We start from the raw sequence: 21,644 nt of genomic DNA, 5'->3' as shown, positions 1-21,644 counted from the left end.
AAACCTTGCAGTAGCCACGCCAGAAACGAACCACTGTCACGCTCATGTCTATGTATAAATGGGCTTATTTCCATCTTGCGCTCAATGTATTCCTGTGTCCTAGTTTACGCCTCTGACACGATCCTGTGGCAGGGCTTCTGCAGCTGTAGTCGTTAGGATGACTCGGAGAATCATAGGAGAGTCAGCGATGTTGCCTTTCTCTGAAAATAGACTCGCATACTCTCTACTCAAACCTAGGTGGGGATTCAAAGCCATAAGGGCGGGGACACAACCCCTTGTTTTCTTCTGTTCGTCGCCCTTCCTCTTCTTTTCCTTACATCTTTCGTTCGTTTTCATTCATCCTTTCTTGGTGTCTGTATTTCTCTTCCTTCCTCCCTCCCTTTCACACACGAGGAGAGCTCCTAATATGCAGGTGGTAGTCAGCGGAGAGGAAAACAAGAGCCCATTTTCCCAAAGCAATATCTTCTTTTTTTTTTTTCTTCTTTTTTTTTTGCCCTTATCAGTTTTGTCAGTGTCCAGGTGTTAATTACGGCCTTATTAGTCTGTCAGAGGAAGGATGTGGAAGGGTGGAGCGGGGGAGAGAGGGAGCTGTGGGGATTCTGGCTGACTCAGAGTTTTCCCTCCCACTCCTGACCATCTTTACCGTCGGCCCGGAGGAGAAGGAGGAGGGGACCAGAGAAGGGGCTCTGTTATTACAGGAGTATACTTGCATCAGGGCTAATTGGGGCACCGTAACCCTGTTCACTGAAGACTTCAAAAAGCTCACTTGACTGACAAATGGAGGGTGATTACTGACAGCAGTGCAATGTCATACCTTCTGAATCACAGTTTTTTATACAGTAAATAGACTTGTCCACATTTTTATCCCACGAGGCCAGTCTTGTGGGTACTTCAACATTAGATATGTGTATGTCATAGGTGTATCGTGTTTTATATGTTTTGTGATATTGTTTCATTGTCGTGAACAGAATCACTCGGTTCTTTCACCCAACAGTTCTTTGTCAAGCCTGTACTGCTTTTATGACAAGTTGACAGAAAGACTTTGAGCCGGCCCCTCTCCTCGGTCACCCTGTGGGTCTGTCTCACGGTGCTTCCCTTAATGTGCTTTTGATTACTTCTATCAAACCTGCTGGCCTCTTATGACAGTGCTGCAGGGGAAATCTCCCATTCCTTCCAGCAACACGGTCACAATATTGCCTCCCTAAGTGGTTTCTCCAGGACAAACACCCTCGTTAGTATCACAGCGCCAAGAGACACACGTCGAGGGGGGCCAAAGCCTTTCATCTATCCATGGAAAAACACGGCCAAACGACCCTTGCAAAGATAAGCCAACAACCGCAACATCCACGAATCCCTGTCCCACGTCATTCATCATCCCATTTGTTGGTAGTCTCACTCCTAAGGAACGGTCAGGAGATTAAAGAGCTGTGTGCTCAATGGAGCGTTTATGGGGGAGGGGAATGGATCGCCTCAGAGTAGCTGTGGTGGTGGTGGTCTCGGATCTTGGGGCCTTCGCACCCAGCTCTGAGGGGTTCCAGAAGACAGAGACGAGCATGTGCTCCAGCTCCCACTTTTTCTACGGGGACGTCACCGAATGCATGCGACGCACGCTCTCTCGCTGGCCGGGCCCGGTGCCTTTCCCTCCACAATGCCGGCAGATTCCCTCTGTCGACGAGTTGTCTGCAAACCGAGAAGCTCCATAATAGGGAGAGGGACGCTGATGTGTCCCGGGGCTTTCTCGACTCGGACCGAATCACACAGACCACAGCACACAGACAACAGGGCTGTACGCCACAGCATCTAGAAGGTCACTCTAAGAATAACCCCTCACTACAAAAACCAAGACACGCATATACACAAACACGCATACGCATGCCTACACTGGCAAAGACCCAGGCGCAAACACACACACACACACACTTCCATATTCTCGAGCGAGAGCTGTGATTCATCTTAAAGCGAGGGGATGGGGAGTCTGGCAAATACGAATGTGGCAATGCGAACGATTCCTCTTACGGTTGAGAGGATAGTCTGTGCTCCTCTAGATTATTCTTTATTGAATCATTAATTACGCTGATGTGCTCAGATGGAGGGTCATGAAATTGGGGAGGTCCTTCAAAAATGAACCTCTTGTCTGTATATGACCAGGATCCTAAGTGTATTCTGTTCTTCCGCTACCGTACTTCACTTTTTCATCTCTCTCTCTCTCTCTCTCTCTCTCTCTCTCTCTCTCTCTCTCTCTCTCTCTCTCTCTCTCTCTCTCTCTCTCTCTCTCTCTCTCTCTCTCTCTATCCTCTCTCTCATTCTCTCCCTATCTCTTATCCTTTCTTTCATTCTCTCTCTCTCTCCGCGATCTCCGAGCACCCAGATGGCAGCACAGCGCTCGGCTCCGTACTGTACGTCCAGCTTAACCCCGTCACAAAGGGGTTAACTTGCATTCGTGTGACCCAAGGACAAAGGACCAACGTCTCCTGACCTGTGTGTGACTGACTCGCCTGTTTCCCTCCCCCCTTTTTCCCCTTTTCTTTGTTTCCTTTCCCCCGGCTTGTCCTTGTCAGGCTGCTTGGATGTGATCAGCAGGGAGTCAGGGCTGGACCAGGACTCTCAGAGGGACACGAGGCCTGTTCAGGTAGGCTCTGGCAGAAGCTCTCTAAGGACCCTGATGTGAAGTGACATAGTGAGGAACTAATCTTGTTCACGTTGCCAGAGGAGGAACATCCAATACAAGCAGACGTGCGCTCTCTGTGAAAAGCGGCATTACAGCGACAGAACAGATGGCGCAGCATTATTCTTTCACTCAATTTTTTTTCTTCTTTCAGTCACTATTCATCGGCCCAATTCAGTCCAATTTAGAAGAAATCACAAAGTGAATTGGTGTAATGCAGAGTACATTTAAATATAACACGTCAGGACCCAGTAAGTACAGTATGCAGGCTAACCATTCCAAGTCAGATTCCTCAGAAGTTTTACCATCGATACGAGTTTTTCCGCACGTAATACACCACCACGTACAATGCCAATTTGTAGCAGTCCAATGACAAAAGTGAAGCGTCACTTGCTTTGTTTTTTTTGTTTCTGTGACACCACACTGTAGTCCAGTCCCGTTTCCTATCTTTCTGTGGAGGGTTATTGCTGTTCTGTGTGTCATGTTGTTCAATCTTACCCCGGTTGGGCTCCACTAACTTCAAATCTGTGCTAACCATTGGGATCTGAGGCTAGTGTGTAAGCAGTAATAACCAAACAGATGTTGGAGCAGTGGTGCGTGCAAAAGCGATCCAGCTCTAGTTTGTTAACTGGCTACCAAAATAAACAGTGTCATGCTGTCAGTATTTGAACTCGAGCAAGAAAACCACAAAATGGCAAATCAAAGACTCTTTTTGTATGACTGTATGCCTTTAGTGACATGACACAGGGTTAGAATGCCAGCTGTGAAGAACCTCCACCTCAAAGATTTCAGGCCAGCTTAGTGCGTTCAAATGATACCATGAAATAGCTCTACTCTGATGTGGAGAAAAATAAAAGAATACTGGCTTAAATCTGTTCTGCTTTGAAGATGTACTGTATATAAGATCTATGTTTAAGTCTTATGACATCAAAATGCATGTAGTGGTGTTACATAAAATCTATTTATTACAGTAAGCTACAGCAATGAGACATTATACCAAGGGAAAAAAAGAAATAAGAAAAAAACTTTTTTGAATAGGTACTTATGGGGGAATTTTTACATTGCAATGTGAATAATGCTTTCTTTGCAATATAGTCTTGCATTAAAATATTTTATTTGTTAAATAATTACCGGTAATACAATAATTGTCTCCTAGAATTACCTACGTTTCTTTACACTGGATGAATCTGCTAAGTGGCTGGGATTTATCCAAGATCCTTTCTCTTCGATCAATATCTGTTTAACTGGGTAATGAAAATGAATCGGATATCTCTATAAATTGTATTAAATGTTCTTATCTTTTCAGGAGCCAAAGAGAACATTGCCATATTAATGATGATGGTAAAGTTGAGTGTTTTCTCTAATAAGCACTTATCCACTGACGCTGTCAATTCAAATACAATACTAGCATACTAAATGTTTCATGTATTTTAAAAACCATGAAGTAAGATATATGACACAACCTTCTTATTTTCAAGGATACATTTTGTTTTGTTTGAAGATTTTAACCACACACCTGGCAAAGCCAACATATGAGATGGAACTGTATCTTATTTTGGCCAAAACCTACCGACAAACCCAACAAGAGATCCCAGACTGCGCACCGGCATTATCTAAATACCACAGCAACACCATAGCTCACTTTGATATCACTTGCCCCCTCAGTACAACCTGGCACTCGGCACAGGCTCAGAGAAACAGTAAGCACAGTATAACTAGGAACCCACTGGCAAGCTCTGTGATCAATGCAGTTCTATTGGGTGTTACTCACAAACCATATATTTACATTTACATTTAGTCATTTAGCAGACACTCTTATCCAGAGCGACTTACAGTAAGTACAGGGACATTCCCCCGAGGCAAGTAGGGTGAAGTACCTTGCCCAAGGACACAACGTCAGTTGGCATGACCTTCGGATTACTAGCCCGACTCCCTCACCGCTCAGCCACCTGACTCCCATATATTGCTTTTCACGTGGCGTTTTCATGCCACCACACATTTGCACTACTCAAAACACAGTTGATGTTTAATGTTCAACAGTGTTAAACAAGCTAAGCAGTTTCCTAAGGAGCTCAGTTCCCTTCCTTTCTTTACTCAATGGTACTGTAGACACCATATAGTGCTTGCATGCATTTGTATTGTGTTTCTGAAATCGATTTGCCACAATTATAAAAAATCACCGGGGTGTGTTTTCTGTCCTAGAAAAGAGACTACAATGACACATAATTTAATTTTTATATATCAATATAATGTGGTATTACAATACACATTATACTTGGGATAAAACCACAGCGGACTAATCTAATATGCAGTTAACTGCTGGAGGAGGTGGTGCATCCAAAAAGCCTTTTTGACGAGCGGACGAGCGGAGCAAGCCTACCTGACACGGTCCTCACAACCTCAGATGTGTTCCTCAGGCCGACGAAGGAGAACTGGTAGAGCCTCCAGGAGCGGATGTCCCCGACCTCCACAGAGCTCCTCTTCCACTTGTAGATGATCTCCTCCTTGGGATAGCCGTCTGCAGAGGGAGAGGGTCACAGGTGGAGATCAGACTGAGAAGGGGACAGAGAACGAGTCCGAACTAGGAGAGAGGGTTCTTTCGGTCAACCGTTTGGCTCACACTAAATCTGCTGGGAATGTCGTGAAGCATCTATACGCTGTTCTCATTTGTCGGCTTTAATCCACTATGCATCCAGTGTCTGAATGATGACTATCTGCAAAGCATATTTGCTGTTCTGCCACAAATACCCTTCCGTTTTGAAGCCATACGATAATAAAGTGTCCTACAGGTGATGTGTAATATTTTGCACTTCATTATCAGTCAAATGGCAATGGATTAGGGCAAGGGAAGTTTAAGTGGACTGGAATATGAAGGGGGATTGGAAGCTTGATATAATGGTAATAATGAACAACACTGAGTCCAGTCTCTCTTGATTTGTGTCCAGAGAAGAGCTCAGCCGTGCATGGGTGTTAAGTGGAGAGTCTGATGTGCTTGAACTTTCCTCAGCACTGTCTACTGTAACTTGAATATTATTTTTAATTATTTTGGGACATTTGGCAAATCGAAACTGCCTGAAGCACATTGGGTGGAAGGTTCTTGTCTTTATATACTGTACACATTAAGGCCAGCTGTTTCTTATGGTGGTTATAATATCAGGAAACAGAGTTGATTCAGATTTTCCGTGTCAGAGGGAAATGTTTGTAGTCTTGCATTTCAAATTGATTTCAGACCTAGCATCTGCTAGTTTTGTGCCGCTATCAGATCTAGGGCATGTGAGCTTAGTTTTTTAATTAGAAGTGTTAAGTGTCACAGAACCAGTTGCGGATTCCAGTTACGTAGAAAATCCTCAGTAAGGATGTTCAAATATTGTCATTATTCTTTACTGACAAGATACATTTATTTGGCCTTTGGCTTGTTTTCTCAAACTCATACTCGCAATGGATTAAATGTCAGATTTTGTGAATCTGACTGTTATCAGACAAAGAGATTCAATGGGTGGACATTGCATTTGTAGATTTTGCAACCATTGCAAAATAATGGCTCAGAAATGCTCTGCATGTGCTGAGAAATCCGCCATGTCATCTGTTCCTACTTAGGGAAGCTCAAGCACATCAACTGGTTTCCGAGCGCTGGAAGCATCTGTGGCTTTCATCAATATTAAATGTGTTTATTTTTTTGGTCCCTTCTGTTTTAGACCTTTATAACCTCTTTCTTTCTTTTATTGTTTCTCGGGAGCTATTTAGGAACTTTTCTCTGGAGAATATCCCATGATACATCTGTGATCTCTCTGGTAGCGCTCATTAGCATAATAGCCTATTGGCCTATTGATTTCTCCGGCTGTGGTCTGTTCTGTGGGTCGCTTGAGAAAAAAAGAACCATTATATTATTCTAACTGTCGTTTTGCCTGTTGAAATTAGGACTGGAGGAGAAGCAGAGGGGAAAGCGTGTATGCTTTGCATGATGTCTTCATCGCCATGAGGTGCTTGTTCTCGATGGAAGCAGTGACGGTGGAGCAAAGTGCGAAATCGGCGCCTGTGTGTGTGTGTGTGTGCGGGCGTGTGAGCGTGTGTAGGTGTGAAAGCGTGCGGTTGTGTGAGAGTGTGACAGACAGAATGATGAAGATAGTGGGGTAGGGAGAGCATATGGCTAGACTTACAGCTTGAAAACTCCAGGGGACAGGAGTGCTCATCCATTGGAAAGTTGTTCAGTTTAAGCTGGCACTCTGCATCAATAGTCAACCTGCAGAAAGAAAACCCATTTACATCTACTGTGCTCGTCACCGTGGATCAAAACCCGTGTGGCTTCGTTTTCAGTGGTCTTATCTTAACCGTTCACTGGATTTCAAGTCAAAGTCATTAAACATCCTTAATTAACGGCAAACGGAGTACAATAACATTACCCATCTATGCTCTTCCTATTGTCATGTATCGTTCCACTTAGCATCGCAGTGCCGCAATTAGCCCAGGGTTTGGTTGGAGTTTTGCATTGAATTAATGAAGTGTAGCAGCATTCTGGGAGAACATCAATCACTGTTTGATTGAGTCCAACAGAGTTCAACCTCTCATTAGTTGAGACGAGTGAGAGCTAACTAGGGCTCATCCTGGATGTCCCGCTGTGGTAGAGACCACCACGTCATCCTGCCTGACTAAAACTCCTAACCAAGAGGGGAAAAGAAAGGCAAATTAACAAGCTAGACCCAGCTGTATTTCCTAAGTGAGGTCAGGTCAGGACACATTTACATTATCGGTCGATATGTATCTTATCACCATTGAACGTCCAATGTTCAATACCTGTTCAACCGAGCCATTCAATGACTGTCCCTTTACATTTAGTCATTTAGCAAACGCTCTTACCCAGAGCAACTTACAGTAAGTACAGGGACATTCCCCCCGAGGTAAGTAGGGTGAAATACCTTGCCCAAGGACACCACGTCATTTTGACACGGCCGGAATCGAACCGGCGACCTTCTGTTTGCTAGCCCGATTCTCTAACCACTCAGCCACCTGACTCCCTTTCCTCGCTGGTCTCACCTCAGTGTGTACAATATCCGTCCATCGTTCCAGATGCGCAGCATGCGGTTGGGTGTGGTGATCCAGTGGGCGTCTGCTTTCTTGGAATTGCGGAAGAACGTGTCTGGGATCCAGATCTTGCCCACCATGTTGCTGTTGAGGCGCAGCACCTTCATGGTGCTGTTGAACTTCAACCTCCGGTCATACCAGGTCTGCGCAAAGAAGATGTCAATGGTGTACTCCTGCAGAAAGAGAGAAGAGGCTTTGTGTTGACAACCTGATCAACATTTGATCACGTGATTTAGTAGAAAGGTGGGCCCAGATCTGAAGCCATGTCACCAAAGCGCCACTGTTTTGACAGAGCGGTAAAGGCTTTCCATGTCTGGAAAGCATACGTTCGAACTCAGGCAGGGGACGTCCATGTGCTATGCTAATCTCGCCAGTCGCTTCCGACATGCATGGAAATGTAACAATGCGAAACACTAACGCAGAGTAGCCTTCATCAAATCTTAGTGCCCTGAGACCGTTGAAACTGAAAAGGTTGGGCTTCAGAGCCATGAATATAAATCACTCTGGTGGTTTTATGGAAACTCTTCGTTCTGAGTGCAGTTTTATTGCTATGCTGAAACAAAATGCTGGGTATGTTGGCAAGGCACTTCCTCAAAGCAAAATGAACGTCTCCCATGCTGTGAATCCTTTGTATCCATGAAATAGCCCAGTGGAACTAGACAATATTGAGGCCCTCACCCTGAAAATGGTGTTTAGCAGAAGCATTATCTGACCTCTTAACCTCGCACGGAGGGGCCTCATCCTCACTCTTAACAAAAGCCCACTATCCACTACTCCTGATCCGACAGACAGGATGAGGAATACCCAGGGGAAGGAAGACCTACGCAGGAGAGGACTGGGAGGAGAGAGGGACCACTGCGATCAAAAGCGAGGCTGCGTTGAAGTATGGGGGAGTTCGAAAAAGAATGGAGAGACAGATGGCGAAGAGGGAGAAATAACAGACAGAACGAACAAAAACGGGAAGAGAGACATCGAAAGAAAGACAGGACAGCAGAAGAAGAGAGGTGTTTGGTGATTTGAGCTTGACTTTCTTTATTTCGTTCTGCTTTCTGGAGCCACGAGAGCCTGAGGTTGATTGTGAAGCAAGGGAAGAGAGAAATCTGGGGATTTGTGTGTGAGAGGGCACTGAGGCATTAACTTTTCGACAAAGCTTAGCCCTACAATGAAGCCCAAATCCGTACCTAAGAGTCATAAGTGAGATAAAACAACAACACTGCCATCCAGCACATTTATGCCAATTCAACGGGCACATGTTTCCCTTGGGCAGCCAAACAAATTAGCACCCGTGCCTTTTCCTCTCAGGGAGCCTTACCAAATCAAATGTCCAATTCAACTCATGTCCCTCTTTAATCTCTCTTTCTCTCTCTGTTCTTTTCACAGAAAGCTTATAAATGAAGCTTACCTTATTTTACCGATACTGACATGAATGGCAAAATACTCATATCACTGCAGTACCTTCAGAAACACTTTACTATGAATATTTAATGACATGATGTTATTATGTACTGTTTGACAGTGCATCTTTTAGCATAACTTTATGTCAACTTAACAACAGTATAGTAAGAGAGCTGTCCATGTCTAAGATCTTAAAGCAAAAGTATGATACCATGATCATGAAAGTTAGAATATGAATATTAGAATAGAATAGATCACTATTCACAACGGTGTGTACTTGTGTCCCCCATATCACTAGTCCATTCCCATAATCCTCTTGTGCACCCTTCATGAGCGACGCTAGTTCAGGGAGGACAATCGGGCAGCGCGTGTCATCCGCTCATTACCACACCTGTGTGAGCAGCACAAGCCCATTGGGCCACGTCCGATAAGACGGCATTGAAAGGCCGTGCGGATACGCACACACTCACCCCGGTTGTTGTATGATCGGTGCTGCTGCCGCCCTCCACCATCCCCTTCTCCCCCATGTTGTCTGTATGTTCTATCCATCAGGGGGATGATATCTCTATTGCTCCCTACTTCATATGTCATGTATGTATTTGCGCATTCAAGGAGGCATGGTGCGGTTCTCTTCGATCATCCACTCCGCCAAAGTCAAACCTATTTGCCATGTCATGGTTATGAATAAATGCTCATATCTAATACGTGATTGTCTTGACTGAACGACACGACAGACACCTACTGTGATTTATCTTAAAGAAAACTGTACTGTATCCACGGCACTGATTACATTTGAATGAAAGCAATCAATAAACCCCTACACATTCACACAAACAAACACGCATGCACGCACGCACGCATACACACGCACACACACGTAAATACAGATCAGTGCTGGTTGCCATAGAAGCCCAAGGTAATTATTCCCAAGCAGATCAAAATACTGACTGTCTCTTCCCCCCGCGATGACAGACACAGAGTTGATACTTTGTCTCTCTCTGTGCTCTGGTGTCCTCCCATGATGGAGATGCAGATTGTTGGACTGAATTACCATGGCATTGGAACCTCAGCAGGGATTTTAGCAGTAGTACAATGGGGCACAGTGGCTGCAGGCTCTCTAAGCAATCCAGTCCACTAATCTCACTCTACCCATCCTGTCCTATTTTTACAGCCTGTACAGCTTAACTCCTGTACTCTGTCTACAAATAGAAACAACCATCTTCGAATGGCTTATTCAGTCTGTATAGTCCTCGATTGCATCACAGTACAATTTGGAGGCTTGTCCAACAACAGTAGCCATGGGAATACAGCAAAAAAGCATGATTTAGCCTTTAAGGACACTAAGGATTTAATTATTTTTGAAAATTGTTCGATTTACTCAACAATCTAGTCTTTGGGAGAGCTAATGTGATTATGTCATGCATTGCACCAAGTCATTTATCAATAATGCACATGTCATTTGTAATGAAGCTGATCATCCACTCTGGGTAGTATTGTTTCACACCATTAGACTTTAAATGTCTGGAAGAAAATATTCTGACAGTCGGGTGACTGATGATAACAAAGGAAAAGTTCATTTGTTTCAACTTGTTGCAACTGGAAAAATGAAATAAGGATTGTGATGGACTGTATGATACTTACCATGTTGATGGCATTTACAGGCCCAATGCTGTTCACAAACATGTCTGTGTGGATCACTGTCGGTTTGACTGGAGAATAAAGATAAAAAACATAACAGTGTCATGACACGTTTGGTGGGGTATAACCAAATTAACTTTTAATTGAACTGTAATTAAACGTGAACCATGACATTCAAACTCATTTATTGGCATATTTGTTCATCACATAATGCCTGTTACTGTGAGTCACGTTCACTAATCCAATTAAAGTTGGAGTCAATGCATTTCTGGACTTTGGTTGTTTTCGAATAGCCTTTTGGTAATTAGTCATGTGGTGTAGACAGAGGTCTTTCTGAGAGCAAGAAAACTTGATACCAGTCAGGTAATAAAAAAGAAATCCCCTCAGACTGAAGATGCTTGAGCATGGAGCAAAAGGGCTCCTGGGAAACGTAGTCTAGCCATCTATTCATGTCCCACACTAGGCCAGTCCTCTTGAGCAGCCCTGTGATGATGGGGGTGGATGTCAGGAGAAATATAGCCTAAAAGGTAGACAGCTTGGTGTCAGAAGGACGACGCCACACTCTGTCACGTCCTTTCAGTCATGCGAGTTCAGTGTCAAAGTCCAGAGTTCGGTGTGGTTCTGGGCTGTGTGCTGTATGTGTTACAGTGTGCCTAAAGTATGTGTTACAGTGTGCCTAAAGACAGGTTGGGACCTCACAGAGATGATCCGGTCTCTGTCTATGCAGGATGTCAAGGGTGAATGGGTTTACATCCTCTTTGCATGTCATCGCAAAGAGATACACAACAGTCCAACTGGCTTATGCTTGATCTGTCATCACAAAACTCTCTCTGTCAATTAAAGCCCTTTTTTTCCTAGAGAGGATCCCATGACACGGCATTAAATGCATAAACTATATTAGTCCATGAATAATATATCCTAAAGCATAGATTAAAAGATAATACATGATATAAAACATCAAAATGTGTGACACGTTACCAAATCACAACACATCAGGACACATCACCAAATTCACTATTTTTAAATTCAAACTTGGCATTCCAAAAATAACTACTTAGAGCGAGGCCCTTTCTATAATGCCAGATGGTAAAAGCATTTTTTATCAAACAAAATACATTAATAAAACCTTTCCACAGAAACTGTCCACAATTTTGGGGGGGGGAGTGTTTCATAATACAGTTGCATAAAACAAAAACTATTACTATGATGAAGACACTCATCAAAGATGCAATGACTTGTAAACCATGAAATAAAATCTGACAGAATATGAATTGATTCCCTCATCTCATTTCACTTTCTATACTGCATCTTATCCACACTTGCAAAGAAGCACAACACTCCCTTTTACCTACATGACAACAGAACAAATACGCAGCCTTGGTTTTTGAGTTTCCATAAATCAAAGAAAGGCAATGTCTTTCCCTTGTGTGTGCTCCCTCACTTACTCTACACTGCAGCTGCATTAAAGTTGAATGAGCTGCACAACCGACTTCAAATGAAATGTGTCGAAATATCTGTGCTAGAACCTACTTTCAGTACTTGGAGGAAAACGTCCCAGTTACAACGACTACTAGTTAGCTGCTACACCCAGCTAAATGTAGACTTTCAGTATCTTTGTGACTTGGCAACCACTGGGAAGACGGCAAGAGTGCAACAGAAGACAGAACAGTGGTCAGAAGAAGGCAGCTGCTAAGTGCTAAGGTAAAGAGAGACACGCTGAGTTCCACCCCTCAAAGAACTGCACCTGAACCATTCCAAGTCCAATCTGATCTGAGACCAATATCGATAAGGCAACTTGATCCTCTTCTCCTCTGCAGATCTACAGCTGGTGGTAGATCTACCAGCTTTCCCGGCTCCTACTGTCATCATGACCGTGGGTGCCCAGCCCAGCTGCCAGTCAATGTGGAGGGAAAAAGCTGCTCTGCTAGCTGTATAGTTGGCTCACAGCAGCACTCTGACGGACAGGGCAAATAGACCCATGATGGATTACCAGTCTAGTCAAGGTTTCATTGCTGTTCCCACAGTACTACTGTTGCTGCCCGGCTACAACAATGGCAAGATGCAGTTTATGTTGGCCCTATACATCTATGAGGCAAGCTTCATTTCAGTATTCCAGTCTGAACAGCCTGTTTGAAATGACGGTGTTCGGTGGTGAGCCTGTTTCGCATGTCGATGTAGATCGCGACGATGTCGTGACGAGATCGACGGCTTGGTGTGTGTGAGCAGCAGAAGGCCAATGGGTGAGAGTTGGGATGACACCTACCGCCTATGTCTGGCCGCAGTTTGTTGTCGTAGCCGTCCAGTAGGCTGTTTAGGATGTGGGTGACGTCACTCTCGTACACTTTAGGAGTCAACACCCACGTTTTGTTCGCCACCTCGTCGTCATCGTTTTCGGTTTGGAAGGAGCTGAGAAAAAAAAAAAAATCAAAACAAACTGAGGACATTTGAACCATCTGAGCCTGACTTTGCGGATCACAAATATAGAAGACATGGAGTAAAGACATCCAGGCCATTCTAGGGAAACCAAGTGACACATTTGGCTCCATTCTTAATGTATGTTGCCTGCTGTTAGAAATCAAAGAGAAAGAGAGGAACTGGATAAAGGGCAGACCTCCAGCAGGGAGGGACCTATTTCTATGTGAAGCCCTGAACAGAGATGACATTTGGGACATTATCACTGTCTAACACCGGAGCAACAACTACCAAAGAGGATTTACCCTCTTAGACCCAGGTTGGGAGAATAACATTGGGCCTGACCATTATGATATGCCAATGAGGAGATCATAACAGCTGCTCGAGGTAGACCTGGTCTGTAATGTGTTTTGGAGAATTGGGTCTCCATGATCTGTCTGACAGTACCTAAGGAAAACGTTTAAACGCATTAGGAGCATCTTACAGCGATACATATCTTTACCACAACTCCAAAGCAATACAAGTCAATAATACTCAAGTAAAAATTATATATATTTTCCTGCAATGGGACTGGGAGGCAGGACTCCTCAATAATGGGGCATTTCTGTATATGGGGATCTTTATGTGAAAAGGGCTGGTGGCAACAAAACAAACCATGTGAGGATATAAACAATATTAGAGTATATTCCGTGTCAACGATGCCGTTAAAGGCCAGAGGAAATAGAATGCTGCATGACTGAATGATTGTGTCTGAACTCACATGCTCACAGTTTGGAAGCCTGCAGAGTTCAGTAACCATGGAACCAGAAACATGTATAAAAGCGCAACCTTGAGAGGAGCCAGCTATTGGAACATCTTTTCAACAGAGATAGAATGAAAGACAGAGAGAGGGAGAGAGAGAGGGCGAGAGAGAGAGAGAGAGAGAGAGTATACATATTGAGTGGGTAAAGAGAGAGATATATGTCTATGGTGCAAAAACAAAAGACAACAGCCAGTGCCTTCCTAATGGGTTTTCCATGCACTTAGGTATGGTGCAGGACACTGTGTTTGGGCCATCCATTTTCCTCAGGCTGTGCAGTAAGTGCTCTAGGCTGCAATGCTTCACGTTACCACCCACCCCCACATTAAAACTTTATCATACAATTCAGGTGGATCTCTTTAGAATCTCTATGATGCCTTGAAACAATGTGTATGGACCCTCTGATGTAGTCTACTGATTGCAGAACCTATAAAGGGTGTTGCATTCAGGGTGCTTCGTATCCCAGTACTGCACATGGTTTTCTTTCTGTGTGGATCCATTCTCTTTAGAGAAATATGGAGCTGTCCTAGCTGAGGTTTCAGCTGCTATTTGAGTCTGAGTAGGGCCTGTGGAGAGAGTCCATGCTGGAGTCTGATGCTGGAGAGCACTGAAGAGCAGGAGCATCGTCGCGTCTCCATTGAGGAGATACTCCAGCTGGAAGGTCTCACAAGACCACAAGTGGACCGGACCCATTTCGACATCTGTCTCTCACGCCGTACATTTGTAATTATGTATCGATGGCTCTGTCGCTTAAACCATCACTGTGAACCTTATACACAGTGTTTTGTTAGTCTTCTCAATCCGGCTAAAAAGGGCGACCATACCGTTTTATATATTCCCCCTGACTGGTTCTTCACTGAGGATAATGACGGTGGAGATTGTGATTGGTTGTGTTCTTCCAGTTATCATGTCACGTTCCCATGAGCTATCCTTTCCCTGTGTGTGCAGTTCTGGCAAATGAAAACCCAGTCCTCCAACCTCCCCTTTCCTACTCCTACATATGCAGGGCCCTGGTAATACAAATATAAACATCTCACAAGGCATTCATCTGGACAAGCCCAACACCCAGCGAATGTTCATGGGTGTTCGTGCGCATGGCGGGCCTCATACGTTTCACCTGTTACCATAGAAATGAGACTAAACTCCGCTGGAAATTGCCTCACTGTTTGTTCTGCCTCATATCGAGAGAGAGATGGCGCAGGGTCGCTGATGTTTTGTGAAATGGCTGCCTCCTTCTCCACGTCACTAAGCCTCAGGCTGAACGATTAGTGATAGATCACCTGACCTGTGTTGGTGTGTGTTCTTAATTAGTCCATTCTTGTTAGCAGCTGAAAAACAGCTCTATTTAGGAAGTGTTGAGGCTTAAGGTGCTAAATAGGATCTGGCCTGATAGAACCAGATCTAAAAATAATGTACCATTCTGCCAATGGATAACAAGCACCGACAGCTAATTTGCACATTGTGGGATAATATATATGGAAACATACCTGTAACTGATGAGGAAGTGAACTAATACTCACAACAACAAAGCTGTTTACTTCATCTGAGGTCTTTAGGCAAGGCAATGGGAGTCTGATCTTATGTATCCTCAGTTCACCTACATTTTACATTTTAGTCATTTAGCAGACGCTCTTATCCAGAGCGACTTACAGTAAGTACAGGGACATTCCCCCGAGGCAAGTGGGGTGAAGTGCCTTGCCCAAGGACACAACGTCAGTTGGCATGACCGGGAATCGAACTGACAACCTTCGGATTACTAATCCGATTCCCTCATTGCTCAGCCACCTGACTATCACCTAAACATGATGGTGAGCTGGCCTTAAAAAAAATTGTCTTGCTGTTTGAATATAGGAAACTCTTGAGGCTCTTCTATAGCCGGTGAATCTGTCAGGATTAACATGTTACCTACAGGCTAACACAGGCATAGCTATACTGAGATATCTGATAGCAAGTATCTTATGCCCCGTGGACGTGGAATGTAATATCATGATGTATGCCAATCCCTCAGGTCCAACTTCGGAATTATTGTAAAACTAACTCGGGGGTCCATGTAACATGCCTTATCAGGACCATTCGTATAGCTCTGTCCCAGTGGTAGTCCTCTCCCAGAACTAGGAATGTTTTTGATGCCTTTGGGTCATAAACATGACAATATGACAATTACTCAGGAGGAAAACATTCCCAGCTGTCATTGTGTAAATAATTAATGTTGGCTTGTATCATAAAAATGGCCATAGTCTAACAGGAAATTGACCAGACACACAAGCTGAGGTGCTTCTGAAACCTGAGAGGTTTCAGAAGCACCGCGCATGATTCTCAGTACAACTCTTAACAAACAAGCTGTACGCAGCTAAGAAGACTGACACTTGTGTGAATGCAGCAGCAAGTACCATGCAGATATTTCAATGTAGGCCAGAGCACTCCTTGGCCGTGTTCTATACGATGCTGATTGAATGAAGTCTGATTTATCAGCCTCCATTTTTCACCCTTAGGCAGCACAAGACGGAAACGATGGGAGCCCTTAAACCATCCGCTTCCTTCTCAAGTATTCATATTTTCTTGGTGCAATGGCTGCCTTTTCGTGACAAGCGTATTATTGAAAATGTTCTCTCCACAGATTTGAGTAGCTAGAAAATCAAGCATCGGTTTGATTAGCTCAAACGATGTAAATGATTCACCATGGGTATTCTAGAGAACGTGTCCATGTGTTACCTTATTGTGTGTGTTTTTTTTTGTGACAATTGAACTGTTTCTGTGTGACTAAATTTCGGTGTCTGCCATTTTGAAACATTGTGCTTCACATTAGCTATCGGGATGAAAATATCTTAAACCAACTATAATGGGTTTAAGGATGGCTTAATAAAGATAAACCGTTATCGTTTAAATTCTACATGATGTAGTCCTACACCAACATCAAACACTCGCAAACCGTTAGGTAGCCTAAGAGGCTTTGTATCTAAGGAAAGCCTTCGCTTGTCGAATAACGCATGCACATAGTAAACATAATTACAAAACCCGTATGGGCATCAGCTACCATAAACACAAATTTCATTGAAACAAGACTACATATAATTTCCTTTTCCAGCCATGTAATTAGCTATGCTATAACCTAATCATTAGCCATCTGAACGTCATCTTTAGCTGCAAGGGATCCACTGCTTTCTGTGATACTCTTACAAAATATAAATGAAAAGAGATATGTGGAGTTATAATCAACAAAACAGACTTGGAGATTAAGACAGCATCACATATTCAACCTGTCAACTGATAGATGTGTGAAATGCATTCCATTACACGTAGCCAAATCGAGACTCGGTTCTGTTACGCGCCAACCCAACAAGCAGATTTATTTTAACTCAAAGACTAGCGAGTACAAACAGGACAATTATTATTATTAAACATTGTACCTATATGTAGAAAATTATTTAGAATATTGCCTGTTTTCTTTGAAGTAGCAAGTGTGCCAAAACGCTGGATTTTGACAATGTAGTGACAGGAATAAAATATATCTTGAACATTTTCCACTTACCTTGTAGGGAGATTGGCGAGTAAAAACACCCAAAGAAAGAGTTTAACAGGGAACGAAGGCTTCGCCATCACTGTCGAGCATATATATGCTAAATTTAGAGAAGCAGTGATCACCATCTTCTTTTCTTCTTTATTGCAGACGGACGTGTCTCTCTATTTACTCTGTATCCTCCCTACGATACGCACATAGCATAGCGGGTCCCGTTAGCATTCGCTTTGGAAAATGTAGACCTGCGGTGGTACTGAGGAAAATGACACAATATCGCTATTACTGACAAAAACGACTTTCAGATTTTATCATCCAATTAAACTAAATGGGCACTGAAGCCCCCGAATAATATAAAATCCAACAATTGACAAATACATTGGTGCCCAGTCTGAATGCAGATTAACTCTGGGGTCAAAGAGGAACTGATGCACGTTGCTGCAGCACGGAGCAACACATGCGTGGTTTCACCAAGCGGAAGCATAGCTAAGGAAACATATAAAGTTCAGGTTTATGTTTTTTTTTTTTATAAAATCACTCTGAAGTGAGTGTCATGTGTGATGTCCTGATTGAAGGTAATCGATAAGATGTATGCCAAGGTCCTATGGGGTTTATAGGCTACTGATTTAGTTGCACTCTAACCGGTTTTAATTATTTGACAGGCTTGTAGGCTATTGCACATGATAGGCGGCAAATGTCATCTTTACTCAAATGAGTGATGCGGCAGAGCGTAGGCTACTCGTCAGCACCACGGACAGCACCCACAATGTAGCACGTCTGTTCAGCACACAGGACAGCTCCCCCAGATTTTTAGCCTGTGGTAACGGTGGTCTCGTCAGGAACTGCGTCGGAGGCTTCGGTATGACGAAAATGTGTTCATGTCAAAAATGGACGCTGGTTCACGCATAGGTTACATTTAATCTCAGTCATCAGACAGTTATAAAGAAAACTATCACTTTCTGAAAAATTATCTTTAAAAAACCTAGTTAAGTTTGTTGTCTTCTGGCACCGCACTTACTGTTTTCTATTTGTTCCTTAAGATCCTCGCAAGTGTTCTTGAAATCCTCGCAAGTCTACTTGTTATTAATGCTGCGCATTTAAGTAATTTACGGGCAAGTGTGTTTTTCTTTAACATGGTTTACCATCTCAGTAATTCCTAACTGGGACACATTCATACATAAAAACGCAAATCCCGAGAAAAAAACACACACACAAAAGAATATGCATGTTCGTGATGTCATCAGGGTGTCACGTGCCCCCAACTTCACTGATTTACTACAATGCTTTGAAGGATGTGATGAATTCTTTGATATCCCTTGGGGTTTGGTTTACTCTCTAATGTCCTGCTGCCTATACGTTGAACTGGGAGGTATTTTTCCCACATTTATGTGTAGTTATAAGGAACTGTATCAAATTTAGCTACAAGCAGCTTAAATGTTGTGAGGTTTTTCCCCAATAATACAAGAATTACAAAGAACCAAATACCTATTTCATAAATAAGGTAATTCAGACCAAAGGTTGAGAGAGATGTGGGTATCAAGCTTTAACCATTAGTATTTGTTCTGAGTAAATACAATGGGATGTCCTATCCAAAGCTGTCAGCCCTGCATTCATGAAAGATTGAGTGATTTTGTTTGTCAACAATGTCAGAACTAGTGATGCTGAAAGGTATACAACCACTCCAGGAAAATGAAAGATTATGCAGAAACTATTGGGGCATAAAATATCATTTCCAGGAAGCCCCTTAGATTAAATCAGTCTTTTTTCAAAATTATTTTGGCCCAATAAATGGTTTTAACACAATTTCCCTGTATTGCCTTGAGCGCTGTCCACAATGTCATTTCCACTAAGTACGCAACATGTGAGATGTTAAAGAGTTTTATATTATGTTTCAGCGGTCTGACATCCACACGGATGTCTAGTGGCTATGTTCAGGTTAATCATAACAAAAACATCACACTGTGTGTATATGTAGAAACAAAACTTTTACTTGATCACTGACCTGGAAAATCATTGCAATTTCATCACTAAATTCAAAAATAGTCTCAGGCAATGCTTGTAGTCAAATCAGATTACACTTTAATTCATTTTTCATGCGCACACACAGTATATCTTTTTAAGTGTATTTGTACATGCAGGCAAATAATTGTATTATACTGATTATGCCAGTAGGTATGACTCAGATTGTTTCATAAGGTCAGTAAGAGTAGTCACTTCCAAATCACACAAAATATATAATATCAAACATTTTTTTACCTTTCCAACTATGATGGCAAGGTTAGGGTATGCAGATTTTCTTTTTGTCAACGTCAACAATGTAATAATTCAATTAAATGTATTTATGAAAATAGTGGAAGTGTAAAAAGTATTGCAAACAAATGAGGTGTATAACTATGACATACTGCAGATCAATTTAAGTTTTTAATTATTCCTGTCTTCCGGGGGGTATTTTATTCTATATTCCCTGCCTTGTTATTGTATGTGCTTGTGCTATGCTAGCTGCTCTAAGGCAGGGAGTTTCCCCTTAGATACAACCACACTGCCGAAGACAAATCTGTTTCCATTGCAACAAATGGTTAAATCAACACTGGAGTGTAGTACAGTGACATAAATCCGGTACTAAGATAATACAATTTCAATCAAACTATGTACGGTAGTGTTCTACTTGAATTGTGTAAGATCCATTCCTTTGAAGGCCTGCCTCTTAAGTTAAAGACAGATTGCAAATCCATTTAATGGATTTATCAGTTTCTTTGGAGATTAAAGATGGGATTTTGGCCATTATCTCAACCTTACATTAACCACTAATTTTTCCCTGGTAGATTGACATGAGGAACAAAGAGCTTTGAGAGAAACAGAGAGTCAGCAGTTATGACAGGGACATCATTTTTCAGTCAAACTCCATAGAACAGACTTGCTTCCAAAAGCATTTTCATTGGCCATGCAACCAAACAGCTTATTATAGGGTAACCCATTTCAGTCATCATTAACGTATAGATCAGTTCTCGATATGCTAATAGGTTAACATTATGCTGACTGAGTGCTCACAATTTGGAGTTCTTATTTAAGAATTCTATTTATGATTTATATTTGGATTCTGTGTGTGAAGTCCCACAAGATTCCAGCTTAAATATTGTACAGTAAATATTCTACAGAGGTGTAGGTCACCTGTACAAATCCGACACAACATGCATGTTGTCATTACCAGTGCCATAAAAGATACGCTATTTTCAGAAAATTAGAAACTAATATAGTATTAAAATGAATAAAGTATTCAAATTAATGTAATGAGAACAAATGTCCCACAAGCCACTCAATCAAATAAAGCAACAACAAGAACAAGGGGGGTTGGAACGTGTGTCGCATGCTGTCAGAGAGGTTTTCATCAGGAGGTGGCTGTAAACTCTTCCCTTGGAGGGTGTGCACCTGTGCTCTCCTCACGCATGCACCTGCTGCTCTGCCTCTCCACAGACTCCTCCACGGCAGCTGATACGAGACTCACTCTACCTGCCAAGTACTGCACACCTCCCATTCCAGTTTGGGATTTATTGCCCCTTGTCATTCACTTGTCCTTTGACAAGTGAATGACATTACATGTATAATCCGGAAATGACGGTTGTCACCTGAAACACAGATAAATGTCTTTAGTTCCTCAGTTTGAAGAGGGACAGATAAGGGGTGGGGTGACATAACCCATATGTTCTCCTCGCAGGTACCGAGGGGTGGAGGAAGCCCAGTGTCACCAGTGAAGGCCTCGATAATGAAATGTCCACATAAACCAGTAAGCCTCCCCAGTTCTTCTTCCTGTACATGGGTCTGTGGTCCAAGAGTCACTGGACCATGTCCAATCTGTCAGCCATGGTTTACCTCAAAGCAATAAGAAAACTGCACACCAGTGTGGAAATAGAACTTGTCATCAAGCCACTGGACAATACTGTTGTGAGCCAGTATACCTTGATACAATAAAAGTCAATGTACACCCTCTCAGTGCATGTCCACTTCTGACTGTGCCAATGTTATTGCTTCAGCCTGTCTGTTTCTGCCAGGCTTGCAACTTTCTCCTATGCTTTGTGAGTGAGCAATGGTGTTCTTCTGCTCCTAACCTCTCACTTGTGATTATAGGAAACGTCAGCAGGCTGATT

The 21,644-nt window shown here is 42.9% G+C and overlaps 1 protein-coding gene across 1 annotated transcript in view; it reads right to left on the bottom strand.

Annotated features, from left to right (window-relative positions):
• gabrg2 (gamma-aminobutyric acid type A receptor subunit gamma2) overlaps positions 1–17,872 on the bottom strand; it is a 32,096-nt gene extending 14,224 nt beyond the window's left edge. Inside the window, exons 1-6 of the mRNA XM_067257762.1 lie at positions 17,518–17,872; positions 13,041–13,183; positions 10,781–10,848; positions 7,697–7,917; positions 6,823–6,905; positions 5,046–5,183 (exon numbers count right to left, since the gene is read on the bottom strand). Coding sequence (XP_067113863.1) covers positions 5,046–5,183; positions 6,823–6,905; positions 7,697–7,917; positions 10,781–10,848; positions 13,041–13,183; positions 17,518–17,633 — 769 coding nt within the window. The 5' untranslated portion in view covers positions 17,634–17,872. The remainder of the gene's footprint in view (positions 1–5,045; positions 5,184–6,822; positions 6,906–7,696; positions 7,918–10,780; positions 10,849–13,040; positions 13,184–17,517) is intronic.
• Between the last annotated feature and the right edge of the window lie 3,772 nt (positions 17,873–21,644).

Source organism: Osmerus mordax, chromosome 19 (genome assembly GCF_038355195.1).
Source record: "Osmerus mordax isolate fOsmMor3 chromosome 19, fOsmMor3.pri, whole genome shotgun sequence".
NCBI classification, from domain to species: Eukaryota; Metazoa; Chordata; class Actinopteri; order Osmeriformes; family Osmeridae; genus Osmerus; species Osmerus mordax.
Note: the sequence above shows the minus strand (reverse complement) of the source record. Positions and strands in the feature narration are given on the sequence as shown.